General features: G+C 42.4%; 1 protein-coding gene across 1 annotated transcript in view; it reads right to left on the reverse strand.

Annotated features, from left to right (window-relative positions):
- Positions 1 to 20,689, reverse strand: part of MDN1 (midasin AAA ATPase 1) — a 3,484,183-nt gene that overhangs the window by 64,748 nt on the left and 3,398,746 nt on the right. Inside the window, exon 98 of the mRNA XM_044071809.1 lies at positions 9,882 to 9,955. Coding sequence (XP_043927744.1) covers positions 9,882 to 9,955 — 74 coding nt within the window. The remainder of the gene's footprint in view (positions 1 to 9,881; positions 9,956 to 20,689) is intronic.

A 20,689-nucleotide genomic window follows, 5' to 3' on the forward strand; every position in this document is an offset into this window, starting at 1 on the left:
GTCTAAGAGAGGGGTGGAGGAGGCATTTTTATGTATTTTAGGATTACCAACTAGAATTCCTACTTTAGGAGTATCAATTTTACAAAAATTGTAAAGTTTGTGATATAACTGCCTTCCCATAAAACTATCATACAGAAAGGACTTCACTCTTTTATAGCATTTTTGTATTTCACCAACTTCAACCTTTTTATATTCTTCCTCATTACTTAACATTTCTAACATATTGCTTTCATAAGCTTCTTGATCCATTAAAGCCAACCGACGCCCCTTGTCAGCTTTCATTACTCTCACTTTGTTATTTTAATTCTTTTAAAACATGCCTTTCTTCGGGACTTAAATTAAAAGGGCATTTTTTTGTTTTTACTTGACAATAATGTTCTTATTTCTCTTTCACACACAGACTCAAACTTTTAATGTATGCATTAACATAGGATTATATTCAGAAGGTTTTATAAAATTACGTTTAGGCATATTTACATTGTGTAACACATACCTTAAGTTCATTTTATGTACAAACTGCTTCAGACTTAAAAGCATATGGGAAACATCAACTCGTCTCCCCGAACAAAATTCAGTCCGAGACCCAACAATCTGTTATGTACAGAAGTTAATTCCAAACTAGATAAATTAAATATCTTCCTCTCACGTGTCTAATTGTCCGTAGACGATTCAGACTGCGTTTTCCCTCTTGTTCTCACCATCTGGTTTCATTGCGGTCGTTTGTTCTTTTTTTGTGTAATAAAAAACTTTTGGCCTTGCTCCTTGCTCTTGAAAGATTGTAGTCTGAGAAGGATTATAAGGCAATTATTGGACTTCACTAACCATCTTTGATTGTACAGTCTTACATTCAACTTGTTCAAACTTATAGGCTCGGTTGTGATGTGTTGATTCTTCCACGTGGGCTCATTGTTTTTACTTGAATGGTTAACCGTCTTAAAGGAACTTCGGTCTTTTGATTGACCGCTTCCTTTGAAAACCTTATGTTGATTTGACTTATAATCAGGATTGAAAATAACATATGCTGTATTATTTTGATATGCATCAATGTCCCTTGGCAACTTTTTATTTTTTCTAGTGGTAACACAGTCCTTTCAAAATGCTCCACTTCCACAAATATGTTAAAGTTCCACTTCCACAAATATGTTAAAGCTCCACTTTCACAAATATGTTATACTCTTCTCTTGACTCATGAACTTTTGCCAAAAGGGTTTGAATTTGTTGGTCAGTCCTATGCATACTTTCAATAACCTCATTTATTTTATCCTTGTTTTTAATTATTAATTTAAGAAATTCCAATTATGCATTATTAAAAAAAATCAACCACTTAAAAAAAAAAAAAAGAATCGTCACTAGAGACACCATTAGGATTCTTAAAGAAGCACAGACCTTTGGGTACGATCTTTAGCCCAATGCACCGTTCAAGATATTTATTCTCTATTTCAAGGACTCTGTACTTTTTAAACAGTTTTTCCTAATTCAGTATTTAGTTCTTTTAATTCATTTCTTACATTATCTCTGTTGTTAACAATACCAGTACCATCAAAAGGATCACAATCAATATTTAAAATTGAAGCCATGTCTTTAAAAACAGTATCACTGGCATTATCATAGGCACTAGCAAGATTAAAGCTAATTAACACTGCCTTCTTCAGAGCTAGTAGAATCTTTTCTATCAGTCCACGAATTACGAATTAGCTTGTATATTCACCAACTGGTTCAATGATTTTTGAAGATCACACATAGTTTCAAGTAATATTTGAAACATATTCTTTTCCAAAGAACTTGGTGTTGGATGTATGGAAACATTTAATAATTCAATCCCTTGCTGAGTTAGCCATTGGAACTGCAAAAAGCCAATCAACACCACAAAATAATACATAATCTGAATGTGGCCAAACCAATACCAACAACCAAGAACAAGACCACTCAGCGATAATCAGCAAGGAACTAGAACTGAGACTTTAGTGCACCAAAACTTTATTTATGCTTTCGTCAAACAGACTTCTTCAGAAATACTATACCATAAAAACTCAGCACATTTATATCCATCCTGACTAATGAAAACACTCAATTAACTGAAAATTTTGTGGCTTTTATATAAATGTATGATTGCCTGTGTCATAACTGGTGGTTTAATGAAGATGTTTCTTGTTTTTTAAAAAAAAGGGCAGGAACTGAATAATTTATGTAATATTGCTTAGGTTATATGATATATAGCAATATATGTGAAGTTTAATGTTTGTAAACGTGAACTTAATTCAGTTTGATTACTTTTATATAAATGTATATTTGTCTATATCACAAGTGATACTTCAAATACAGGTGCTAAAAAAAAAGTAGTTGTCAACCACCATGTTCTAAAAATGCTGGCCAAGCAGCACTTCCCCCAAGAATCGGTCATCTTCCATAAAACAGTCTCCGTGTTCTTTCTCTGGATAGGACAGCCTAAGCCAAGCCAATTTATGCATGTAGATAATAAAGCCTGCGGCCACAGCCACTGTATCAGCACAATCAAAATTACAGTGAGCAACATGGAAGCCCACTGCTGAAGCATTAAGGAAGGAAAGTCTTTTCAGTGCCTAATCCATGTGGGATTTGGAGAGATAAGACTGATAGGATGGTATCCTTAATAACCAACTCCATAAAGCAGTGACCCAGAACTGCTTCCCCTCATTATTCAGCCACACATTTAATAAGATCTGGTGAAATAACTGGGAAGGGGGGGGGTTCATGGAGAACCCCTTAAGAATCAGAATTTTATTAAAGGTCCCGGACCCCATCAGTCTTCAGTATAATGGTCTGCAGCTCCTCAGACTCTTCACAACAGCCTGAATGAGTGGAAGTCTCCAGTCCCCCATTAGCTCTGGAGTAAGCTTGTCCAAGGCCTCAAATGGGAAGAAGTGTGTGATGAGTGTCCTCCAGATGTTGGACAAAATGGAACCTGCAGTTAATAGTATGCCTTGAAAGGATGGCACAGGGGCAGTGTGAGGCCTGTACTGAGGCCAGTAATGGCACTAAGCTACAGTCCTCTAAGATTGACTTCCAACATTCATGTTACCAAGTGAATTTCTGCTTACTTGTAGATCCCTGACCCATAAAGCCCTGGTTAGGGAAGAACCAATGGCTCTCCCTCAAACCAGTGCTGAATGGATGGAAAGATCCCAAGAGGATAGCCTTCAGTCCTAACTTTCTTCCTCTAGCCCACAGCTAATGACTCTAGAGACTGCTCTCTAAGATCTACATGTTTAGCTATAAGCTCTGGGTATGACTATTCTCAGCCAAGTGACGGAAGTGTCCACACTCCGCATTGCATCCCCATGGCTGCTAGCCAGAACTGCACCTTTTCCAGGACCTTGATCCTAAACAGAAGAGAAGGCCAAGTGTCAGTTCAAACTATTATTAGCTGTTGGCCGGCAGAGCACTTGCAGAAATTGACCTACTTCCAGAACCAGGTCAGTTCCTACCCTTCAAGTGTGGATGGTGATCTATCTGAAAGTTGGGGCTGTGTATGGGACCATCCTGATAATCCCTAAAAGAGGAATTTTCAATTGCAACCATCTTCCTGGTGAAATTGTTTACTTATTAATTTTATTTGTTCATTGGTAGGTACTAGGCTATCGGCCCTGGCTTATGCCACTCAAGAAAGTTAATTTCCTATGCCCCTGTCGAGCAGAGCCACATTAGTGATCCCCAGGGTGTATTTCCTATTTCCCACCCACTCATCAAGATTTTTCTTGAAGAGTGCTAATGAGGAACTTTGCTTGACACAGATGAGTAGCTTGTTCCAGAGTATAGGAAGTCTCTGGGACAGGAATCTATCCCTCCAGTATGTCCTGTTTATTGTGGTGACATGGTTTAGGTCACTGAGCGTGTAGCTCGGAGGGATTGGGATTTCTTTAGGTGTAGCATGTCCAACAGCTCTGGGTTTAACATAGCTTTATACGTTAGGCAGAGATCTCCTCGGAGTAGGTGATATGCTACAGAGTAAAGCTGTAGTTTTTTTGAGACGGTCAGTGTAGGGCATCTGTTTGAGGCCAGTAATCCTCTTTGTGACATATTTCTGTAGCCTTTCCAGCTGCTGCAGATGTCTTGTGAGGTACATTCCAAAAGGGACATTGTACTCTATAATGGGTCTGAGTGCCGAGTAGAGGGGAACAATGACCTCTTTTTTCCTGGATGAGAACCCTTTTGTGATGAGGTGTGCCACATAGGATTTCCTGACTGCTGTGGCGATGTGATTATCAAAGGAGAGACTACTGTCCACCTGGGTCCCAAGGTCTCTTATCACACATTTGACGTTAAGTAGACTGCCGTTTATGTGGTAGTTTATGGGTACAGAGTTTTTACAAAAGGGATGACAATGCACTTTTTGGCACTGAGCTTGAGGCCATGCCTCTGATACCAGGCATCTGTCTCAGTGAGGCCCTTCTGTAGGATGTCCACATCATTTAGGGACTCGACTATGGCTCCTAGTTTGCAGTCATCTGCGAACCTGGTTAGCCAGAGGCCTTCTGTGTTAGCCTGTACTTCAGAGAAGTAGATAACAAACAGGAGAGGTCCCAGGACTGAACCCTGTGGTGCTCCACTTGTGACTGGTTTGAAGTCAGATTTGGAGTCTGCAACTTTTACAGTGTGGGGTTGGTCAGTGAGCCAGTTGGCAACCCACCTTGTGACGTAGGGATTTACACCTTGTTTAGTGAGTTTAGGTATAATTCCAGAATGGGGGATGGTGTCAAAAGCCTTGGCGAGGTCAAGATAGGCTGTGTGAACTACCTTACCCTCGACTACGGCTTTGTTGACTGCCTCAAAGAAGTTGATCAGGTTCAGAAGGCATGATCTGCCTTTCACAAACCCGAACTGAGTGGGGTCCAGAGTTTGGAAGCTACCAATGTCTTTGTTTACGAGTTCCATGATCATACGTTCCATGGCCTTGCAGACCAGGCTCGTCAGGCTAATAGGGCGATAGTTCCCAGGATCAGTGGTGGCTCCCCCTTTGTGGAGTGGGATAACTGCTGCTGTGAGCCATTTAGTGGGCACAAAGCCTGACATGAGACTATGATTGAACATGGTGCTTAGCTGGGGAGCCAGTTTGTTCGGAAGTTCGTGCAAAACACAGCCAGGATGTTGTCCGGTCCCATGGATGTTGTCTTTTTGGTTTTAGAGAGTGCAGCTTTTACCTGCATAGATGCGATTACAGGGACTCTGCATTCTTCCTGTATAGATATGGGCCCTTTAGGGGGTGAGAGGGGGGTAAAGTTAGCAGTTAACCTATCTGCCAGGATATTGGCAATATCAGCTGGTTCTGTAATTTTCATGCCGTTGTGCTGTAACTTAGATCTGGGTGTTGCCACTGAGATTCTTGACAGCTATAGAATGCCTTGTGGTTGCCCTTATAATCGGTTTCGATTTTATTTTCATAGTTAGCTTTGGAGGATCCATAAGGGATCTCAACTTCTTACTGAGGCTGACCAGGGAGCTGCTCCAGTCATGGGATTTTACTCTCTTTTGCAACAGTTTCTTCCTTCTGTTGTAGAGTTTGTTTATGGCAGGGGACCACCAGATTGGCTTCCTTTTTTTGGAGGATAGCGTCTTAGTTCTGTTTGGGATAGAACAATCCATGTACGCGTGTAAGTGCTTATAGAGTGCACTTGTGTAGGATTCAGCAGCCACTTCTGTCTTAAGAAGCATGAAGTTGGTTTTGGAGAAATTCTTTACTGTGGTTTCCTTAATGGTGGGTGGGGGCTGTATGTGGATATCTAGGGTGATTAGCTTATGGTCGGATATGACCAACGAGGAGTTGATTTCAGGTGTGGAACACCAGTCACTCATGTTGGTAATGACTAGGTCTAGGATATTGTTGCCCATGGTGGGGGTGTGGATAAGTTGATCCAGGGCATTGGAATTTATTAATTCCTGAAAGCGTTGAGCGAAGGAGTTGGTACATGAATAGTTTTCCCAGTTAATGGTGGGGTAGCTCAAATTGCCCATTATTAGGGTGTTTGGTTGAACCCTAATATTTTCCAGTATATCAAGAAAAGAGGAGTGGGAATACTGCGGTATGGTGGGGGACCTGTAGCAAGCTACAATTTGGAATGCAGTTTTGCCCAGAATTAGTTGCACCTGGATAACCTCGGATACATTATGCTGTGCAACTAGCCTGGAGGTGTGGATATCCTTAATGAATATGGACACACCTCCACCTTTGGTGTTCTGGTCCAGGTTAGAGGGCCAAAATGTGTGGTATGAGTTACAGCCTGGTAATGCAGGGGTGCTCTCTAGAGCCTTGAACCAGGTCTCAGTCACTGCACAGATATCATTGTTCTCCATTTTAAGGAGTGCCTCGAGTGAGTGCATTTTGAGATTTAGACTTCTAGCATTGAGTAGCACTACCCTCAGTTTTTGCTTGCCTGTTCCTGTTACGGTGGTGAATTTGTCATTTGAAACTTGTTAATTTAAATGGAGTAGAGCTTTGATCTAACTGGACTTTTTTCAGGATCAGCCAATGCATAAAATCAACAAAATAAAGCATTTGCAATAGATAACTATAACTCATACCACACGTTTTGGCCACAGAACATGGACCGAAACACAAAAGGAGGGGGTGTTATCCATATTCATCAAGGATACCTACACCTCCAGGTTAATGGTGCAGCATGATACCTCTGAGATCATCCATGTGCAACTAACATCGGGCAAATCTGCAATGCAAATTGTGGCCTGCTACAGCTCACCCTCCATGACCCAGGACCACCACTCCATCTTTCTGGAGACACTGGAAAACATGAAGGTCCTACCGAACACCCTGCCTATTGGGCAATTTCAATTACCCTACCATTCACTGGGAAAACTAGCGCTTCCTGGAATTCATCAACTCAAACGGCCTGGATCAGCTGGTAAACTCCCCTACCAGAGATGAAAACATTTTGGACCTGGTCATTACTAACTTGGGCGACAGGTGTTCCACACCGGAGGTCAACCCGTCACTGGTTAGATCAGACCATAAACTAATCACTCTGGATGTCCACACCCCACCATCACCCCCAACTAAGGAAACCACAGTAAAAAACTTTTCTAAAGCAAACTTCACCTTACTTAAGACAGAGGTGGTACGTTTCACAGCCCCCACGTTAAAGGATAACACTGCCCAAGATGCAGAAACCTTTACAAATGCACTCTATGAGCACCTACAAGGATGCATGGATCGTGCCATCCCTAGAAAAACCAAGACTCACTCCTCTAAGAGAAGGAAACCAGTTTGGTGGACCCCTGCAATAAACAGGCTATACAACAGAATGAGGAAACTAGTTCAGAAAAAAAGCAAATCCCAAGAAGGAAAGACACCCCTGATCAGTATCAGTAAGAAACTAAGGTCACTCATGAAATCATCCAAATCTAACTTTGAAAGAAAAATAGCCAAAGATTCAAAAGATAACCACAAAGCCTTCTTTAGCTATGTTAAGAATCTAAGTGGCAACCCACAGATATGCACTGAACTAGTGCAAAATAGCACAAAATATACTGAACCTTCTGATATTGCCAACATCCTGGCAGATAGATTCAGTGCAAACTTCACCCCCTCTCACTCCCAAAAGGGCCCACAACGATAGCGGAAATGTGTAGTGTCCCAGAAATCACAGACGCACAGGTGAAAATAGCCCTTTCAAAAGCCAAAAACACAGCGTCAATGGGGCCAGATGGTGCCCCAGGCTGCGTCTTGCACGAACTACAGAACAAACTACCCCCCCACCTAAACACAGTGTTCAACCTCAGCCTTTCCACAGGCTACGTGCCCATAGAATGGCGCACAGCAATTGTTATTCCACTCCACAAAGGTGGGGCCACAACTGACCCTGGTAACTATCACCCCATAAGCCTGGCTAGCCTGGTCTGCAAGGCTATGGAGCGCATCATCATGGAACTCATTACAAAGACATTGGGAACCTCCAAACACTTGACCTGACCCAGTTCGGCTTTAAGGGTAGATCATGCCTACTAAACCTGGTTGACTTCTTCGAGACAGTCACCAAGGCCATAGACTAGGGAAAGGTTGTTCACACTACGTACCTTGACCTCGCCAAGGCTTTTGACACCATTCCCCACTCACGTATTACAGAAAAACTCACCAGCCTGAACATAAACCCCTACGTCACGAGATGGGTTGCCAACTGGCTTACAGACTGACCTCACACGGTAAGAATAGCAGGCTTCAGGTCCGACTCTAAACCAGTCACAAGTGGTATCCCACAAGGCTCGGTCCTGGGACCCCTACTGCTCGGCATATACTTCTCAGAAGTACAGGAGAACTATGGCTAACCAAGTTTGCCGATGACTGCAAACTGGGAGCCATAACTGACTCTCCAGCTGACACTGACATTCTCCAAAAGGGCCTTACTGAGACGAACAACTGGTGTCAAATTCATGGCCTCAAGCTAAATGCCAAAAAATGCATAGTTATCTCATTTGGGAAAAACAAAACACCCACGAATTACCACACAGGTGGCAGCCCCCTTAATACAGAACAGGTAATAAAAGATCTGGGGACACAGGTAGATAGTAATCTCTCCTTTGACAATGATAGTTATGAAAACCTTCTATGTGGCCCATCTAATTACTAAAGGGTTTGCATCTAGAAATAAAGAGGTTATAGTGCCCCTCTACTCGTTATTCATCAGACCCATCATAGAGTACAATGCCCCATTTGGTATGTACCTCACAAGACACTTCCAACAGCTGGATAGACCACAAAAGTACTGCACCAAGAGGATTACTGGCCTCAAATACATGTCCTATGCAGCCCGACTGAAAAAACTCCGGCTGTACTCAGTGGCATATCGCTTACTCAGAGGTGATCTCTGCCTGACTTACAAAGCCATGTCCAACTCAAATTGATGGACATGCTCCACCTAAAGAAATCCAAGTCACTGCGAGCCACTTGCTCTAGTGAACTAAACCTTGACATAACAATAAATAGAACATGCTGGAGGGATGGATTACTGTCACAGAGACTCCCCATGCTTTGGAACAAAATTCCAAACATTAGCCAGAGCCCCTCACTAACACTCTTCAAGAGAAACCTTGACGAGTGGATGGGTAACAGAAAATACACCCCTGGGATCACTTCATTGGCTCTGCTTGACAGAGGATCAGTTAATTAATCAATGGGGTGGCGAAAGCCGACACACTCTGGTTAGACTTATAAATGCCCTCGGGCAGAGAGCCTAGTACCTACCTATGAACCTATAAACTCTACAGTGCCCTGTTTAGGCAAGGCTTTTCAGTCTGACACATTTGGATTTTAAAACATTCTGAATCCATGTTGCAGGTTCATCAAAAAATTTCAAACCTCCTCCTCTGTGGTACTATATCAAAAGCACTGGTGAACTCCAGTCATAAATCCACACACCCTCCACATCCAGTCAAAAAGGGATAGCTCCTCTGTAAATCCATGCTACTATTTGTACTTAACTGCTTTTTTACAATAAGATGTCTGTACATATCAAATATATACTTTCTCTCTCTCTCTATGTATATATATATATATATATATATATATATATATATATATATATATATATATATATATATATAAATATAACAGCTATAAACAGACATACAAACCTAAGTCTACATACAGTTACATCTCTACCTACACATATATGTACAGATAAAGGTATACAATTTCTTCACCAAAGTAAGTTGAGGAAATCCAAAAGTTGTCCAGTATTCTTATCCACCAGACCACTAATTTTGCCTCCTTTGTAAAGACTTTGCAGTTGCTTCAGATAGATGATAACTAGATTACTTAAGAACAAACTAAAACGGGCTTATATTCAGTAAGATGTATCAAACAAATAAAATGAATTAATAAAACATGTACTTACCTGCATATTGCAATCTGTCCAACTTCAAGAAGGGATAATGCATTTCCAATTACAGACAGTGACTCAAATGCCAACTAGAAAATAAGTTAAAAAAGTGCATATTAACGGTCATGAAAATAAGTAATGTGCTCATTTGAAATTGTCTTCAGGACTTCTGTTCACTTACAAAAAGCCAGTGATCTCGCACTAAATTATACATACAAACACACTCTTGTATATACACACACACAGACACACACACACATATATATATATATATATATATATATATATATATATATATATATATATATATATATACATATATATATATACATATATATATATATACATACACACACACACACACAGACACCCATGCACACCTCTAATACAATTATTAGTCTGATGATGTGGCACAGTGTGTGTGTGTGTGTGAGACACCTTTCACTAAGGTAATCTACGACAGCAGCACCAAAATGATCAGGTGTGGTAACATATGCAGGTAATGTAGATAATATCAGTGAGACATGAGTGCACAGGTCGTGTCAAAAGGCAATTAGCATTATGGAGGGCACATTTATATGAGTAAGTGTAGACAAGCAACCTGACAGAATGAATGCATGTGTTTTCAGTATAAGCAAGTACACTGTTCACATCAACAGGCATGATTTTGTAAAGCAGCAGGTGGCCTGGCCAAACAAGAAGGCATTCCAGAACTGAAAACCATCCATAGGAATTACCTGTGTGTGTGTAATGATTATAAGATTATTACAGGCTGCACGGTTGGCTGGGGGTGAACAGAAGAATGCATATTAAAGTGATCACCACCCAAGACATTTTCATCACTTTTTTTGCACCATATGATGTCACGTTTATTTCTTCTGGAAAGTTATTTACAGAATTTTTGATAAAAAACATGTCCTTGATTAATAAATGGGATGCATAACAGCACTGCACAGGCTGTAAAAGGGTGCATACTCATGCTCTCAGTGTGAATGCCATCAACCTACCAAGCCTAAACATAAGGCGAAGTTTTAGCCAGAGAAACAATCAGGAAAAATAAAGTTTATTTCCAAACACTTTTTTTTTTAGCTACAGGTTCTGTACAAACAAATTTGGATGATCTCAGAAACAAATTTCCTCTGCTATGTCATGGAAACGGACTGACATCACTTTCTAGATGATATACTAGAAGTACCAATGGCTGCACAGGCAGTAAGAATAAATGAAGAGGTATACTAGTAGCGTGACTGCGTTTACAGAAAACAAAAGGTAGCACATTTGAGATTGCGAGTGGAAGTACAACCACTGTTAGGAGTCATGTAATATACACTACAAGATAACATGCACTGGAGACAAGTACACAGCCATGAAGATGCATAAAATGACAATGGATGATCTGACAATCAGAAGAGGTACAACATACATGATAAAGGTGTAATGGCTTTATGGAAAATGTACTACCAAAGGGAGAGGGGTCACAGAAAACAAAAAATGATGCAACTGTGGTATGGAAAAGCACAGTGACAACATAACGAATGTGTAAAGGGATACTTTGATAATACATAGAAGTGCTAATGGATACCCCCTCTACAGTACAACTAAACAGAATGGTTCTACTGGAGTGGAAGTCAGTAATGCGAACAGAAGAATCACACTTGCAATGCCAGAATATACTAACAATGAGAAGAGACACACAAGGAATGCAAACGTGGAAGCAGTGTAAGCTTACTTTATTAGTACAGATAAACAGAACTAAAAGAAGACACTTCTCTGTTGACGATTTCGTAATGTGAAAGGGTACACCCTGATCAGTTGGTGTAATGGCAATTTAATAACGTGCACAAGTAGCACAAGTTCACAGGTTCACAGCCAAGTACTAGGCTGCTGCGCTTGTCGGCCATTTTAAGCCTAGACAGTTTTCCTCAAAGATGAGGATCAAATCTTGTACCCCGTTGTCTGGGAGGCAAATATCTTAAGCATTATGCTAACCCCTCCCCCAGTACACAGCCAGTATGGGCCAGTACACCAAAAATGTGAAAACACTAAAAGAGCAATAATTTGCACTGGTAATACAAGCAGTTACTCCAGGCAGCAGACAGACATTTGTTCTGACAATATGAGCAACTACATAGAGTGTGAAAGCAGTTACAATGGCAACATGCACAGACAGCAGACTGAGTGATATCAAAAAAGTACAGTTGTGTACACTTACCATAAATGTAGATGTTTGAGTGTATTCACTGTTGCAGTCATCACCTGTGGGTTATTCCTGCTGTGGTAGCCCTCGGCCGGCTTGAATACCATAGTCAGTGTTTTTCCTGCCACGGCTTCTGTTGCTTGCTGGCTGACGTCAGGTCGTCAGTGCTACAAAGGAAGGCAGCCGACATCATTACATCAGTTTTTCTTGCCCTAACCAGTCAGAGGCCCAAATAAATAAGGTGAAGTGGTCCTGGTGGCTAAAAGCCACTGTTAGAAACTTATGTCTCCCTCAACAAAGAAGATATAAGGGGGAAGGAGGGTGGGAAATCAGGGCTGCAGCAGTGAATACATCGAACATCTACATTTATGGTAAGTGTACACAACTGTACTATGTTCTTTGTGTTTCACTGTTGCAGTCGCCTGTGGGAGGATTCCTAAAGCTGAGGAAAGGGGTGGTAGGCTTAGTAAGAGACCTAGGAATGGGTCATCATGCCCTGCAGAACTGCAGAGGCAATCTCTGCCCTAGCCTTAGAAAATAGAGGTAGGTGGTAATCCTTGTTAAAGGTATGGACAGACGTCCAGGTGGGGGCTTCCAGGATGTACTCCTGAGGAATGCTGTGGAAGTGGAGGTTGCCCTAGTGGAATTGGTTTGAATAGACCTGGGGGGGTTCCCATACAAACTGTAGCAGAAATGGATACAGTATGATATCCATTTAGAAATGGTCTGTTTGGAAATGGGCTTCTCCTGCGCCACTGGGCCAAAGCTGACTGATTTTCCTGAAGGGTTTAGTACGGTCCAGATAGTATCTGAGCTGTCTGTGCACGTCTAGTGTGTGCAGAATTCTTTCCCCCTTGTTTTGAGGGTTAGGAAAGAAAGTGGGTAGATGAATGACCTGGTTGGGAGTTACATCAGATACCACCTTGGGTGTAAAGGAAGGATTGGTCCTCAGGAAGACCCTGTCTGCATGGAAGGGCTCAATGGCCATCAGAGCCTGTAGCTCTGAAACCTTTCTGGGTGAAGTGATAGCTAGGAGAAAAGCACTCTTCCAAGACAGGTACCTTAGTTCTACTGAAGCAGCAGGTTCGAAGGGAGGCAAAGTAAGTTTTTCCAAAATATAATTCAGGTCCCAGGTTGGAGTGGGTGGCCTTCTGGGAGGTCTGATATTAGAAGCCCCTCTGAGGAATTGTTTAATCAAAGGAAGGGAAAACATGGGCTGTTCTGTATTAAAATTAGCTGAAATGGCCGTGGTGTGGATTTTAATAGAGGAGAAGGAGAGCCCACTATTAAGTAGCTCTGTTAGGTAGTCCAGGATAAGAGGGATGGAAGGTTGTGAGGTATTGCCCCCTCTGGACTGGCTCCAAGAGCAGAATCTTTTCCATTTTCCTGCATAGGATTTTCTAATGCTGGGGCTTCTGGCCTCGGTGATGATGTCTAGGACCTGTTTGCTTAACAGGGGCCCCTTGTTTGCCTTTCGAGTATAAGCCATGCGGATAGTTTGAGACTCTGCAGGTCTAGGTGCAGCATCTCCCCCCCCCCCCGAGTTAAGAGGTCTAAGATCAGGGGAAGCTGCCAGGGAGGCTGTAAGGTCAGGCTGCGCAGTAAGAGGTACCAATGCTGCCTGGGCCAATGTGGAGCAATGAGGATGGCCTTTGGCCTCTCCTCTCTTATTCTGATCAGAACCTTGGTGATAAGAGGCAGAGGAGGGAATGAGTACACAAAAAGGGTGTTCTAGGGGAAGGTCAAGGTATCCACCTTCCAGGCTAGGTGGTGATACTCCCTGGTACAGAATTTTTTCAGCTGATGGTTGGGATGCGAAGCAAAGAGATCCACCTCCGGAGTCCCCCACACCCAAGTGATTTGCAAAAAGATTTTTCTGTGGAGCTGCCATTCGTGGGGGTCCAGAAGGTTTCTGCTCAAGTGGTCTGCCAGGGTGGTGATGATCCCTGGTAGGTATTGTGCTATCAGATGTAGTCCCATGGAAGAGGCTGTCAGTCACAGGTTCATAGCTAGCCTTCACAGAGGGTAAGATTGGGTCCCTTCCTGTTTGTTGATGTTCCACATTCCTGTGGTGTTGGCTGTTTTGATAAGGAGAACCCCTGGCTTGAGATGGGGTTTGAAGGATGTCAGAGCCTTTTGTACTGACATCATTTCCTTCTGGTTGATGTGTAAGGGAAGGTGCTGGGCATCCCAAAGACCTTGGGTGCACCTGCCTTCTGGGTGAGCACCCCAAGCTATGTCTCTGAGGCGTCGGTGGTAATGGTTTGCCCAGTTGGGTGGAGGGTGAAGGGAAGACCCTTGTTTTGGGCACAGGCCCTGCCCACCAGAGAAACTCGACCTTTATACAGGGGATCAGAGGGAGAGAGGTCTCTAGAGGCTGACAGTGCTGACACCAAAGGTTCTTTAGGTACCACTGAAGTTTTCTCATGTGAAGCCTGGCCAGAGGAATTAGAAGGATGCAGGATGCCATGTACCCTAAGGCTTGCAGGAACTTCCTCACAGTGAGGTGACTTTTGGAAGCCAGCTGTGTAAAATACACAGGCAGGAAGCTCTGTTTCTCTGGGGATAGGAAGGCTATTTGGGAAGCTGTATCCAGCACAGCTACCAAGAAAATGATCTCCCTGGAGGGAGTTTGCTTTGATTTCTTCTCATTGATGTTGTAACTAAGGAGGTTAGGAGGGTTTTGACAAAGAGGAGGTCCTTGAGGAGCTTTTCTATGCACTCTGCCTGAATGAGGCAGTCATCCAGGTAAGGGTAAATTTGTATATTTTTCTGTTTGCAAAAGGCTATGGCTGGGGCTAAGCATTTGGTGAATACCCTGGGAGCAGTAGATAAGCCAAAGGGTAGTGCAGAGAACTGAAAGTGTTGTTAGCCTGCTCTGTAGCGACGGAATTTCCTGCAGGATTCCCTTATGGGGATGTGGAGGTAGGCATCTTTTAGATCTAGGACAACTAACCAAGCATTTTTGTCAGCATAGGCAGCAGCTGCTGCAAAGTTAGCATTTTGAATTTGGGGACCACCAGGAAGGTGTTCACAATGGAAGGATCCAGGATAGGGCTCCAAGTGCATTCTTTTCTGGGAACAAGGAATAGTCTGGAATAAAAGCCTTTGCCTGTTTGATCTGAGGGGACAGGTTCTGCTGCCCTTGTTTCAGTGCCTCTGCCCACCGATTTGGAGGTAGTTCTAAGTACCCTCTTGGAATTGAGAGTTCGTTCAAGGAAAATTTGTATCCTTGAGAAATTATCTTCAAGACCCATTGGTCCTTTGTTACAGAAAGTCACTTCTCTTTGCAGAGGGAGAGCCTTCCTCCTAGTTTTTGGTGAGTGAAAATAGGGCAGAAGGGGGGAGAAGGAGTCACTCAGACTTTTTGCCATACAGGGATGGCTTAGAAATCCCTGCCTTTGGAGCGGAAGCGGTCCACTGTTTGGTTCTGTGCTGCCCTGGGATAGGAGTCTTGGTGGTCTGTCCCTGGGGGCTTACTTACCTTGCCCCTGTCTGCTAGGTGAGGGAAAGGACCAGTGCTTTAAGGGAAAATTCCTGCTGAACCTAGGAGGTTGTACCTGAAGAAAATCTTTTACTGTCTGCATAGATTTTGCTTTGTATTTCTTTTTAAGCACCTCTTCTGCTTTTTTACCAAACAAGTTGTCCTTATCCAATGCTGCATTAAGTAATTTAGATTTGACATGATCAGGGAGAGGTTGTTCCTTCAACCATGCATGCCTTCTAATGACAGATCCTGACACTGCTGCCCTGCTTGAGGCTTCTAGGGCATCATATCCGCAGTGTAGAGAGTGTTTAGCCACTTGACAACTAGAGTGCAGTAAATCTGCTAGCTTTGTCGAATAGTTACAGTCAGGAAAGGTGGAAATCTTTTGTTTTAACAGTTCCAAAGTGTGTTGTTGATATTTTAACATGTGGAACTGACAGCTGAGTGCTCTGATACCCAAGGTTGCAGAGGTGTATACTTTTTTACCCCATCTGCCCAAGTTCTGGAGTCCTTGTCAGAAGGAGTAGGATTCTTTGCAGAACTAGCCTTAGCTCCTTTTTGGTCCCTGTGTAATAACTTCCGGGCCTGCAGCAGGATTTCTGTACAGGTATTTGCGAGAGTCCGGTACTCTGCAGTACCTGTCAGGTTTTCTGGGAGCAGGCAGGAGGGCATCAGGAGTTAAGCTGGATTCATGGAAGACATCATCAACCACTTCTAAGATAGGGGGATGGCCAAGGCTCTGTGCTGGGGCAGGTCTAGAAACTCTCAGTTTTTTCTTAGACTGAGGGAAGTCCTGAGATTCCCAGTGGAAATGTTCCCTGAGGGTGTGAAGAGTTTCCCCAAAGGAAAGATCTTCCGGAGGGGAGGCAGAAAGAATGGATTCCTCTGCATCTGAATCCTCATAAGCAGTAAGAGGTTGTTGTTCCTCTTCAAAATCTGAATAATCAGTCTCCTCAGAATCCTGTTCTGACAGTATTTCAGGGGAAGGGTCTTTTTTTTCCTTTTAGAATGTGCGGCCTGACTACCCCGGATAAGGGTGATAAGATCCTCCGCCATTTTAAGCATTTGAGCTTGGGGTGGTGGAGGAGGGGTAAAATCGTGACTGGAGTTAATTTTCTTAGGAGTGGCCCTGGCTCTAGGCCTAAGAGTACCCATCGGTCTGAGAAAAACGGTAGTCGGAGGAAAAGACGTTGGTTTGAGTCTAGATTCGGTAGTGCGAAAGACCTCCTCGGAAGCCGGTGCCTGCATCGCGGCTCTGGACCCAACTGAGGCAGACACAACCAAAGGCTCGGAAGACACAGAAGAATTCTGCGACATACCGGACTCCGACAGGGTCTCAGTAAAGGCCTGCAAAGGTATCGAATTGGGCATCAGGGGCTGCGAAGGCGCTTCAATGAATTCCTGAGAACTGCTTAGCAGTGGAGTCGTCAGAACGCTTGGCCTTGTTTGGTCTGTCTCTATCTTTAGCCCTACATTTTTTCAGAAAGTCTAAGGATTGGTGGCTGATGGACTCCATTTCGGAAAATGAAGATGGAAGACGAAAATACCTGGCTACAAAAAGAGCTCTACGATGATTGGTTCTTACATTAAAGAGGGCACAGAACCGGCAACGGGGGACATCGTGGTCTGGGCCTAAACAAGTGATGCAGTAAGAATGTAAGAATGGAAGTCTCGGTGTGGTATTTGCTTTCCACAGGCAAGACAATTGTTAACTTTTTCGGATATCGGTTAGTGCAAGAAAAAAGGATCCCCAATGAGGTAACTTAGATGTTTTCAGCTGTAATTCGAACTCTGGTAGCGACCGACTTGCAAACTGCTTCTGCTACAGGCTCCATGGCAAGAAAGACTGATGTAATGACGTCGGCTGCCTTCCTTTATAGCACTGACGATCTGACGTCAGCCAGCAAGCGACACCAGTCAACGCAGAAAAACATTGACTCTGGTATTCAGGCCGGCAGTGGGCTACCACAGCAGGGATAACCCACAGGTCATGACTGCAACAGTGAAACACAAAGAACATCAGCAGAATACAGACATTCGATGACTGAATCAAAACCCTGAATGGAAACAACTGAAAGTGCTCTCTCCTTCACTAGTACTGGAGACCTTTGGGTCTGGTGGGTACAGATACTGCTAAATCGATTTATGCATGGGTACTTAGTTTACTATTATAGCTTTTGTTTTGTCTTCATTTGTTAAATCCCAAAAAGACTTGAAACGGTCTCAAAATGTTCCAAAACTTGAAAACATAATTTTCTGGGTTTATCAAGTTCAAAATAACATCTCTTCTCAGCAAGAGTGATTTTTTTTCTTTTCTGGCTTATTTAGAATAGCTGCAAGGTTCTTCCCAGCCAGATCTTGTTCCTCTGTTTTTCTGATGAATTTTAACTTACTTTCTCCAAATTTCATCTTTGCTGATATAAATACAGTGTAATTGGTAGCCAGACATGGAAATCTACCCAGATTCGATAATGTTTGGCTATTCTATTTTAACAATTTGTCAGTTTCCATACTTGAACTGCTCTAATCAAACTGCTATGCAATGCACCATCATCTTAGAAGCCTTCATGCCTCAAGGGGCAATTAAGGAAGGAAGCCACTTCTCAAGATTAGGCCACTTTGAAGGACGGTGTCTCTGACTGACAGAGGAAGTGACAATGCTTGCATTAATGGATGCATCCCTCCAAAATGTAAGCCAGATGTGGTCCTCTTTCAGGCTCCTTGTTTTAAGCCAAAGAGAATGAGTGCGTAACCGAGATTTCACTACCTGAGATCATCATTACGGGGGAGGGAAGTTGTTTCTTTAAAAAAAAAAATGTTGCCGCCGAAATGACATGGTCAAGGGCGTTTCATTTCCTTGTCTCCTTGATGGACTGCTGGGAAAGACATGTGGCTGCATGTTAAACCTTCTTCACAATTCTTATCATGGGTAATTTTAACTACTGCAATTCCATGGGTAGCAATAAGGGCTAGGAATTTCTCCCTCTTACATTAATCAGTGACCAGGCTGAATCACTGCCATATACGGCATTGCTTCTTGTCAACTTTATCTTAACTTTGTGGAGAAAAACATAACAGTTTGAAGGCTTTAGTGCTTTAAGCACAGAAGTAGGGACTCTTCCACCAAACAATGTTAGGTTCAAGGTCTGAACTCTGCAAATAAAGCAATGGAAGGCTGAGGAGCCAGGAATATTTACTAATGGCTTCATCCTCATCAAACTCTGCAAGATCTTTCCTCAGTAGCTCCACTAACTGTACCCTACTGGCACATTTGTTCTATTGGGAGCCAGGAGGCAGCAACCCAGGGTGAGAGCCCTATGACCAATTTGCTCCTGGACAGGAACCCTACTGGCATACCTGTTCTCCTGCAGTGACAGTCAGGTGGGAAGGGAGAGGTCTATATGTAGGTACTGAGTTTCCATTAAGTGTCACACTAGCTCATGATAATTGCTCTCATACACACCTACCTTTATCACCTCACTGGTGGCATGTGCCACTAATGGAGAGAACTTGCCCAATCTTTTCTGTGGTTGATCGCCTACCATCTGGTTATTTGTCACCAATGTGTTAGGCTAAGCTGCCTTCCTTTCCCCTGGAAGGGTGATCCTGCATTAATTAAACATGAGTTATGTGGCGGTAGTAAGGGTTTCATCCACCTAACACACAAGGCTGGGATCTCACAGTTTTTTAGCATTGTGTCTAATGCCATATACCAGCACATGGCCAATATGCTCCATTAGCAGGAGAGCTTCTGAGAAATAAAATTACCAGAACAGATTCATTCTCTCATTCATTTCAATCACAAACTCACTGAAGGTGCAAAAAAATATTACAGCTGGGAGCTAAAAAAGTTGCTAGTTGAAAATAAAGAAAATGAGCAGTACACAGCTCTCCTTGATGACAGTTTTCTAATCTGGGCAAACACTAAGAAATCACTTCCCATGTATGGTCTTCCAGAGTAGGCAAGAATGTTCTAAAACCTGCATTTGGGAAACCAAAGAGTGAGAATCACAGACTGAAAGATTGCCTGATGACTGCCCTACTCTGTACAAAAGGGGAACTTTCTTTTCTTGGCTGATGAGATGGAATACAGGAAGATGGCAATGTAGCCAGTGGGAAAGTTGAAGAACAATGTGCAGAGATCTTCCAAAGTAGTGCAGATCTACAATAATAGCTCAAAAAAGGATGTCCAAAAAGGAACTCCACCTAAAAATGGGCAATCATAATCTGCCAAAAAAGGAAATCATGAGCTATGTGACACCTCAGATGGTTCCCTATCAGAACTGTCAGACTGGATAATGAAGGGGTCCAGGTACTTCAAAAATTACAGTGAAATCCTAACAAAAAAGGTGCATTCTGCAATTCATTATTTTACTTTTAAAACAGTTTTGTGGGGGAGTGGGATTGGACTGACCATCCTACAGCCCTTCGAAGCAGGCTGCACACACCCCCCTATCCCCGTTACTTCTAAATACTACTGCAAGTTCACTGCTCCTCTTTGGAGATTTTATTATTTATTTTGCCTTTGTTTACTGGAATAGTCCTAATGGGTTTAGAAAGAACCCTCCTTCAGTGAAGGCCCAGGGAGAACTGCTCCATATATTGTACAATCATTAAAACAATTATGAACGTTTAAACAAAAATTGGAGAATTACACAATAAATGAGAGTAAACAATAATTAAGTCTGACATTATATACAATACAACAATCCACTTCCAATATCTGCATCTCATACCTATAAGAAAACTATATTTATACAGAGAAACAGTTTATGAATATCAATGAAGTTTCTTTATGGTAAGCCATCAGTCTCTGTACTGGTCCTTGATGTAGGGAAATAATTTTTTTGTAAATAAAAAAAAAAAAAAAAAAAAAAATTTGCTTCGAAGAGAAAAATTACATTAGGACGATAGTAACAGTAAGAAAGATGTAGTTGATTGAGACTAGAAGGAAATTATAGGAGTATAGTCAGGATTTGTTCTAGAGATGAAATATATTAGTATTATGGCACTCAGCCTGGTGAGATGCAGGAACAGATCCATTTTTCTGTCAGGTGACATTTTAAATGTTTTTTTGAAGGAATTTCTATTTTGGTCTGTTTTAGTGTTGAAGCAATGGAGTTTCACACTTTTTAAATT

Source organism: Protopterus annectens, chromosome 1.part0 (genome assembly GCF_019279795.1).
Source record: "Protopterus annectens isolate FY-2018-M chromosome 1.part0, PAN1.0, whole genome shotgun sequence".
Taxonomy (NCBI): domain Eukaryota; kingdom Metazoa; phylum Chordata; order Ceratodontiformes; family Protopteridae; genus Protopterus; species Protopterus annectens.